This window comes from Cariama cristata, unplaced genomic scaffold (genome assembly GCF_000690535.1).
Source record: "Cariama cristata isolate BGI_N322 unplaced genomic scaffold, ASM69053v1 scaffold35623, whole genome shotgun sequence".
In the NCBI taxonomy this organism is placed as follows: Eukaryota; Metazoa; Chordata; class Aves; order Cariamiformes; family Cariamidae; genus Cariama; species Cariama cristata.
Window position 1 is genome coordinate 1 of NW_009607336.1, and position 9,702 is coordinate 9,702.

The window sequence follows — 9,702 nt, forward strand, 5'->3', positions numbered from 1 at the left end:
CGCCAACAACTTCCTCACCCTCGACGACTGCGAGAAGAGCTGCTGGACCATCAAGAGTGAGTCCGGGGACCGGCCCCGCCGCCCTCCCCGGTTCTGGGAGCCTACCCGACGGAGCCCAGCTCCCCGGAGTGCCCCCGGGGTGGCAGGGGGCTGGAGGGGTTCTGTGGGAGCACCGGGGAGGCTGCGCCCCTTGCGGGATGCTTCGCACCCACCCCATCTGTTCCTCCTGCTTGTTGCAGCTTCTCGCTGATGTCGATTTTAGGCAGAGAAACTGGAGCGAGTGGTCTCAGAGGCGATGTGCAGAATTCAACTGTTAATATTTTAAAAGTAATTTAATATTATACCTGGTTGCTAATTGATACATCAGATTCCTCCTGTAAATCTTATCCCACTTTATTAAAGAATGCAGGCAGTGGGACAAGCTGGGACTTACCTGTGACCGGAGTAATAGAGTTTTGTCTACATTGCCATGTTGCTCAGTACAGGGAGCACGAAGGGTTGATTTTACAGAGGATGAAATTATTTTTTTTTTGCAGAAGTGCCCAAGTTATGCCGGATGGAGGCTGATGGAGGACCTTGCAGGAGTCATCTAAAAAGATACGCCTTTAACTTGAGCTCGATGAGGTGTGAGGAGTTCATCTATGGTGGCTGTTACGGAAATGGCAACAACTTCAGAGATTTGCAGTCTTGTGTGGACCACTGTCTGCCAGAGAAAAGTAATGGTTGTTCCAAATTTTTAATAAAATAGATGGTTTGAAAGCGATATGAAGATGATATTTTATTTGATATTTTCCTCTGGTTACCCATACAGTGGTATTTTTGAAGACTTCTGTGAAGCAGATGTTTATATTGTCTGCAGATTTTCATGTGTCCTTTATCTCAGCTGTTACTGAAAGAGCAAAAATGCTGTGTTAGTTTTAATATTGTGGTCTTAAATGTGCCCACAGCTACACCCAACTGATCACTTGACTTCTAGAGAGCTGTACATGTGTAATCTGAAGGGAAATAAGGTTGGACATCTGTGTTGAGGCAGATGTATGAGGCGTTGTGGCAGTCACATTCAGGGCAGTGATATTGTAATATAAGGCAGAAGTACCTTTCTAAAATTCAAACCTGAGAGATGGTGTTAGGTGGCTTGTGTTTTTGGCACTCAACAGCTCAAGTTCTGAGAAAAGGTTGTTGCCTGACATGACTCTTCGTTGTCTCTCTGTACGAGCTTTAAAGAAGAGAGGTGGTAATTATGAGCAGGTGACTATAGTTAAGTGTTGTCATAAACACTAGGTTAATATCCAGTGCAAGACAGGATCTTTGAAGAAGAGAGAACTACCAAAATGTATAAAAGTTGTCATTGCCTAAGTTTTATTAGTGCTTTATAAGACAGTTATTTTTGGCTGATGACAGATTGTGAGCATTTTCTTAGGTGAATACTGAACTATTTTTAATTCCTCTGTTGCACATCCAATAAATGGATAAAAGGTCTCCAGCAAGAAAAGTTAAAATTTTATTGAGGCAAAATAAAACACGATTCTTGTGAGGGAAGTGGTGGGGTTTGCATTTTTTTGCAGCAAGCGGGCAGGATTTGCTGGCAAAATCATAGCAAGGGTAAATGAAATAGTGCCTTTTCAGTCTACAGAGGTAGTTCCACTGGAATAATTGTTATATTTCTATATATATGGAATAAGACTTTTATCCAGACTATGTAAATGTCTCAACTGTCATATGTATGGCACCATAAATGGGAAAAGCTGATGAATTTCACTTTGGGGATAGTAATCCTATTTTCTGGGACTGTCTGTTGCTTTCTCAAATTCAAAACTCGCAGGAATATGATTTAGTAAGTCCCTGAAGACATTAGTAACAGTCTTGTCAATTCAATGGGAACAAGAGCTATTTGGCCACAAAACTGACTGCAGGGTAAATTTGAAGAAGCCAGGCATAGAGATTACATTTATGTAATTTGTCTTTCTCTCTTTCTTTTTTTTTTGTTGTTGTTGTTTTTCTTCTTCTTTTGCAAGCTGGTCCCTTGCTGTGCTATAGCCCAAAGGATGAAGGATTGTGTTCTTCTTCTGTGCCACGCTATTACTATGACAGCAAGACTAAGTCATGTAAGGAGTTCAAATATACTGGCTGTGGTGGAAACGCCAATAACTTTGTTACTGAAACAGATTGCTACAATGTCTGCAGAAGTGGTAAGATATTTTGTATTTTGTCAGTCACAAGCAGGTAAAGCAATCCAAATACCAGTAACAGGTGTTCAAAGTGTGCATTTACTCGCCTTAGCTTGCTACAAGTGTACGCTCTTTGCATTTTGGACTGGATGTTTTCAAAGGCAGGGAAAACTGAGATGCAACACTAAATCCTTCTGACAAGAACAGTGCGATGCACGGTGGTTATGCTATTTTTGAATGAAGTGTAGAGATGGGCACACAAAAAAGACCTAATGACTTGCTAGAGCCCACAAGCACTCAGTCTTTAAACTATTCAGTACCAGCATGAACACTAATTAAGGTATAATTTTCTGCTAGATATTTTTAAGTAGGATCAAAGTGAGTTGTGAAATGAATTTACTTTTTTCCTTCGCATTTTCAAAAATTACCATCCTTCCTTGATTCCCTGCTGCCTGTTCCCATTTCCCATTCCCATTCCTAAAGACTTCTGCCTCATCAGTTGTGCTGAGTCAACTGTTTCTGTGGCCGAGGGGGCAGGGATTGGGAATGATAATTGCTTTTTCTTAACAATTTTGTTCGATTCAGCTACTGGCTGTGCTTGTAAGTCAAAAGAGTTGTGCTTTTACCTGCAGTCATACATTCCTACCAGCTATTACAAGTTTTAATACTCTAGTTTAATTCATTCGATATGTAAATCAAAGAGAGAAAAGCATAATTATATGTTGATCCCCAGAGCACTCAGGAAGCAGACACAGTACAATATTTAAAAAATTGATACTAATCGGAAAAAAATTTAAGACTGTATCTAGCATGTACATTGTCTTTGGGAAAAAAAAAAAGGCAAAAAGTAGCTGTTTTAAACATGACATATGCACAATATCCAAGTACTTCAGTATTTAAGATGTGTCGTCAGAAGTCTTAAGTCAGGAGATGAGTCCTCAGTTCTGGGCTAGAAATCCAGGGCAGGGGCAAGGATTGCACTCTGAGTACAGTCTGAGTACAGTCCTCAGAAATCAGATACTGTCTGCCAGTTAGTCATGACAGTAGTATTTTCGTGGGTGACAAGTCTGAGTGTGTTGCTGCCATCCTAGCATCATAAGAGAGTTTTTAATAGCATGCTAAGTCTATCTGAGATGCTTGTGATGATTATCTAATTTGCATCTATTACTACCTGGGAAATGGTAGGGCCAGGCTCCAGCCTAAGTGTGCAAAGAGAGAGGAGGAAGGAAACTGCCTCTTCAGCATCTCGCCTCCGCGCTCTGCCCCTGCCCACACCCAGACAGATCCACCTGGGGGTTCTGCCTTCCTCACTCATTTCGTGGAAGAAAGAAGTAAGGAAATGCTGTCTGTCTTGTAACTAGAGAACCAGATAGCATAACTTAAAGGATTCGTTATAACCTGTTTCAGCAACTTGTGGATTTCAAAATTCAGTAAGGTTTGGTACAACCATAGTTAAGGGCATAATTAGTGCTAATTAATGTTGTGCTATAATATATTCATTTCTATGGCTTGGGAGTGTACAGTGACATTAAACAAATCTTTCAGGCAACTTAAGCCACTCCTTCTCTCCTGGTCCCATAACTCCCCAGCATCTTTCCTGTTACCTTTTGGAGACTCAGGCTGAATTCTATTGACCTTTCCTGTGCAAACACACAACTGCTGTTTAAATTGATCTGTAGCTTTTGGAGTGAAAAGGTTTCTGATTTATTTCATTAAAAAAGGTTTATGTTGGAAAAGAAAATAAATATGTTGGGGTGACAGCAAAAGAATTGGGAACTTGCCACAGGGCCTCTGCGTGCTGGTAAATAGGTAGCATAAAGACAAAGATTTTCAGTCAAAGTTGCAAAGTACTTGTTTCCTGAACTGCACTCACACATTTCATGCAGCCTTCGTAAGCATTTCTGGAGATAACCCCAACTGTCTTTGGCCACTCTGCAGCTTCTGTGGGAAACCCTGTTCTGTGCAGAAATCCAGATCATTTTACCTTTTCATCTCCCACAAGCACTGGTTATATTTTAGACTTTTCTCCACTGTTGTTCAGAGAAATGCAGTAATAGTTCTTTTTGTTTTTGCAGATAGAGCAGTGTGTTTATTTCTATTTGGCTGTCACTGCAGGACAGTTAGAAAAGACTTTGATGCTTGCTCAGGAAAAAAAGCACCAAAGTGGGACTCCAGTGTGAACAGTGGAAACATTGGAGACCTTGCAGTGTGTGAGAACAGAGTGTCCAGAACACATTTTACAGTTTCTGATATGCTTGTTATTATTGGTTCGACTGCTTAAACAGCATAACAGGAAAAAAAAACCAAAACAATAAAAAGTAGTAACAGTTTTGTCATACTGTTTCCCTAACTGCTTCCTTTGTTTTCTTAGCAGGGACTCAGAAACCAGGAATCAACAAACCAACAAATGTATTTCGCAGAAAAATGATGAGAAAACTGATTAAAAAACCTTGGACCTATAACCCAAAGACTTAAAGCTGATGTGCACTTGGATGTTAGAAACACCTTTTTGGTTCCACTTTTTTCTTTTGTAAGATAGTTTCTATACCATTTTATACATCAACATAGTTCTGTGTTTCAGAACTGCTTTTTATTTCCAACTAACTTTTTATAAAGAACTGCATTTAATAGAAGAAGAATGAACCTAAGTTTGGTTCTTCTGCTCTGTTGTCTTTGCAGTAATACTTTGGCAAAGCCAGGTGTATAGATTTCCATGTTTTATGGGGGAACGTTACTACTGCCTTGGGAGAATATTTCAACTGTTACAAATCAATTAAGATTTGAAAAATCAATTGTCCCTTAGTATAACTGAGGAGAGTACAAAGCTAAATCTCTACCATGGATTCTTTTGGCATCCTCTGCTTGCTAAAGAAAATGAGTCTTTCAAAAGTGTATCCAGAGGTTTATTGCCCTGCCATTTTACATGTTTTGGCACTATCATTTAAGTAGACTGTCCTTTATGGTTACGTTCATAGTCAAGGCTTTCAGAAGCCTTTGTAACAGTTAAAGAAGTATCAACTTAAATCTGGCTCATCCTGCAAGACAAGATTGGGAACAGGGATACTTTGATAAACACTCTGACAAAGGCAATGAATAAGCTACTTGAATATTAAAATGAAAATGTAGCCATTACTTTTTCATGACATTTGAAATTTCTGCTAAGTTACGCTCCAGATCCTCATATGGCATAAATCAGCATATTTTTATTGATTTTAATGCAGCTATGCTGATTCCGTTTGCTGAGGATCGTGATATTTGTGTTTATGCGGTGGCTGTTAAAACAGAAATGCAGAAGCTTCTGCAAATCTCATGTAATCCCTCTTTTGAGGCACTATTGTATTTCTTATGGTAGATTATGCCTATGGTGATATTATTGCACCTTCTTTTATGTATTGTATTTGAGCCATGTCTGAATTTCAATGAATTTCACCTACAATATTTTCTAAATCTGGATTCATAAGTAATGTTAATAAAATGTTTTTGGGGAAAAAAGGAGAGCTTGTTCTGTCATTACTGTGAATTAGTTGTATACACTAATATGTGTAATGGAACCTATTATTTACTAATTATGACTCTAACAGAGTTTAGTTGTCTCTTAAGTAATTTCCTTATGCTGAGGTCTTTATTTGAAGAAAGCCAGTAAATTGCATTGATGTCATTCATCCCCAGCAGTTTTTGTGGCTCAGCTGACTCTCCCTAAAGAGCTGCTCTCAAAGGGGTGCTTAGTTAAACTGATTGTCTACTGCTGGGTCTCCTGTTTGAAGTTGCACTGTCTGAAGAGCTTTTGTGTTGGTAGCAGGCTATTTGCTTGAAATGACATTGGCTTTCAGTTAGAAAATTTCAGGTGTGTGTTTTATCCCCATTTCAGAGGGGGAACATGATGGGGAAACTAGTCATGCTTTGTTTTTCTTACTGATTTTGCTCTCACTGCTGGATTTTCAATTAAAGCAGTCAGCTGTGCTTTCCCCAGTCTTTCTACCACTCCATTTCTGGTTCTTGATCTCAAATAACCTTCTTCAATTAATCTATTGCTTAGTGCAGATGAATGAGCACACTCTGTGAAAGAAAATTGCAGGTAACCAGTGATGCAGTTTTGAGTGTTTGTCCCATACCAAACCTCTTCTCTGGTAACCAGGCTTCAAACAGAAACAGAGCCAGTCTAACCTTCCTGGGGGAGACAGGGCGAGCTACCCATGGATGCTGCCTGTGTCCCTTCCCTCGGGCTGTGAATTTTGGCCGTGCTGCTTAGAGCAGCAGCCCAGAGCATCCCTCTGAATATTTTTTCATATCTAACACTATCATTTTGGGGGACCCCAGCTGCATTTGTTGCAGATTTCTGGCCATGGCTTAAAAACCCACAAGCCCATTTCGGAAGTCAAAGTTCAATTTAAACACTGTTTTTAACTGTAGAGCATAGCTGTCTTTTAACAGCATCACTGTGGGGTATAATTTCTGGTGACATGTTCGAAAAATGGACTATTACTCCTTACCTCTCTGAGTCTTTGACTTTTATAGGAGTATCTTGGGGTGGGGTACAAAAGTGGATCTGGGATTTAAAGGGAGCCCAAAATCTGAGAGTAGCTCCATCTCACTTTTTGGTCTCGGAATTGGGTGCTTGATCACACATCATGAGATATCTTGGGCAATGTGATACCCAGTTAGTGTCCTGGAAGGGATTCTAGAGTTCGATAATCCTCTGCTCATGCCCCCTCAGGGGTTCAGCAAGAGCTGTCTTGGTGGACCGGTCTCCATCCAGGACGCTGCAGTGGCCACTGCAGTCTTTTACAATGCAGCTGCTCCATATGCTCTTTCTTTTCCTATATAAAAACATAATTCAAAGTGCAAGGGCTTACTGCTAGGGTACTCAGTGAAATATCAGAGCCTTGGATTTTAGTCTCTTAGCTGCCTGATACCACACAGAAATTTAACCTAAACCATCCATAATTCTTGCAGGGTTTCCTAGTGAGCAGGCTGTAGAGTGTACTGGAGGATCAGGGAGAGGGAAGAGGAAGCAGGGGAGGGGCATGGAAGTGTCTTTCAGTCCCTTAGTGAATCTATTCTACTTTGTATAAATTGTACCATCTTTCCAGGTAAATGCCTGTATCTCCTTTTTTTTTTTTTTTTTTACAAAGAATTTCAGCTGCCACTGTGCTGCTTTGCTTCATGTTCGTAAGTAACTCTAATATCCCTCCAGACTCCTGTGGCTTTGATTAATCTAAATAATTATCTATCATTTACAGCATTTTATATGACTCATGACTTACTTCCTTTTCCAGTTTGCTGATGAAACAACACTGGCCCAAGGTTGGGTCAACTGTTAGCATTTTGCCACGCTGAAAATTAACACAGCCCATACCATCCTGCAAATTAACTTTTATTATAGTAGCCAGTGTCCAGCAGCTGATATTGTGTGTCACAGAGCAAATTCTACTGCAGAGGAGGGAAGCTGTGATTATAATCAGTTGGGTTCATCTTGTCTTGCATAGGCAAAGTGTCACTGAAACTCATGACCAGTGATTTGCATGGGACAGTCATATCTGCCACTGAACAGTGTTTGCTGAAATAAGCAGATTTGACTAAACTCCATTGCAAACAACATCACTGTTATTTAACTTTCCATTGCAACCCACAATACCAGTTCTTTTTTTGGTGATAGCTTGTGAAGAACTATGACAAAACTCCACAAAAATTAAAATCTGCACTGATTTTTCATCTGTAGTCTGTGGCAACACTCAGGGAATCGCTTTGTAAAGCATTTCAAGAGTAGGAGAATGGCTTTATCTTTATATTTCAGTGGAATCCTAACTGTCAAAAAGAGAGAACAACAAAAAATCCATATGGAAACACATAATCTTTTTTATTGATAAGCTAAATGATAGCAAGCAAAATTTCACCACATCTCATTTTAACAATGACTAGTCCCAATAAATTCCTTTCTCACAATTCCATACTTCAGGAGCAAAATGGCGATGAGTTCGGCTTGTATGCCTGGAGTCAGACTTCTGACTCTCAGAAGTGTCTCTGTTCCTCTATTGCTTCTTGCCAGCTGAGGAGGTCGAAAACACAGAATATTTATTTTTTTAAAAATAATTTATTAGACACAATGGGCCAGATTAAAAAAAAAAATAATTAAAAATCACTGAATTTGTGTCTCAGGCCACAGGTGAAAGATTTTGTCCCTAAGCTTGAAGTCAGCTGTACTGCTGAGGGCAGCTGTTCTGGATCCTGACAGTGACAGGAAACCTGTCCTAGGAGATAGACGCAGTCCAGCTATGGTTATGTGAATCTGGAAGAACCACATTGCGGATGTGCCAGAGTTGTTATGCATTTACATTAGTGTTACTGAAAGCAAAATCTGCCTCATTATCTTTCTAGAAAGCTTTTTATTGTTATGCATAACTATCACTGGTGATAATTAGCACAGAGATACTTGTTTCTGTTGAAGTGAGCCTAATTTTTCAGTGTATGGTGGTCCTGTGTATTAATGTCTATCATCTGATAAATTACTTAATTGCTGAGGGGAAGGGGTGTTAATCATAGTATATAAAACCTAATGAACAGCAATGATATTGAAAAAAACCTAAGTAAACAAGATGCATAAAAAGCATGCTGTTTGAAGTATTAGCAACTGTGTGATCATGAGCTGTGATTTCCAAATAAATGCCAGAGAAATGATCTTTCCCAGCTCATGTCTGAACTATTCATAATAGAGATAGTTCAGGAAAGTTAAAGACTAATTTATGAAATGTAAAACATTGTATCTATTATGCGGGAATAAAACAAGTCCCTTTTAATGAAGATTCCCTTTGTACTGGCAGTGTGGAGCATAATTTCAGATGAATATGGACAAAATGGATACTCTTCCAGACACATCTGGTTAGATGCCTAACTGCTTTTGTGTGAAGGGTTTTAAAAGCAATTTCAACTCAAAGTACGTCACATTTTGTCTCATTTGATGGGGCCAAACTTCAAGCTGGTGAGCATTCAGTAATATTAAGTTTTATTTTTTTCTCATGCTAGAGTCTCATTAAAGGCCTTAATGTATTAACTATAGGTTAAACTCTTTTATATATCTGCCAGGTGAATGACAATGTTTTTGATCAGTGAGCTTCCTTGGAGGTAAGGTACTACTCACTTAGCAAATGTGCAGCATCTTTTCTAAAAGGGCAATGCATGTTTACATTTTTTAAAGCCTAGTATGAAATGCAGTAATAAAACTCATAGTAACTATTAAATGCATATGAACACTATTCTTTATGGGATATTTTTCTCCGTGTGTGGGAAGCAAGATAGAGGATAGATTATACTAATAAAAGCTATTTAAAGAGTCAAGAGAGTAAAGGGTGAAAAATATACCTCATTATCAAACTAGAGAAAAGCTTTGCAGCATCACAGTAGTTTTCAACAAGGAGAAATCTGGAGTTATACTGAAAAAAGAATACTTTATAAAAATGCTTCCAGTAGAAAGTAGCGAGACTAGCAAGACTTCCCCCCCCCCCCCCCCACACAACCGGCATCTCTTCTCTCGTCTCTT

At 39.3% G+C, this 9,702-nt stretch overlaps 1 protein-coding gene across 1 annotated transcript; it reads left to right on the forward strand.

Moving 5' to 3' along the window:
* Positions 1 to 4: 4 nt before the first annotated feature.
* TFPI2 (tissue factor pathway inhibitor 2) lies at positions 5 to 4,643 on the forward strand (the record flags this gene model as incomplete). The annotated part of the gene is made up of 4 exons (XM_009696683.1): positions 5 to 56; positions 537 to 716; positions 2,016 to 2,189; positions 4,543 to 4,643. Coding segments are annotated over 4 exons (507 nt in total), but the record flags the coding sequence as incomplete, so codon positions are not given.
* Between the last annotated feature and the right edge of the window lie 5,059 nt (positions 4,644 to 9,702).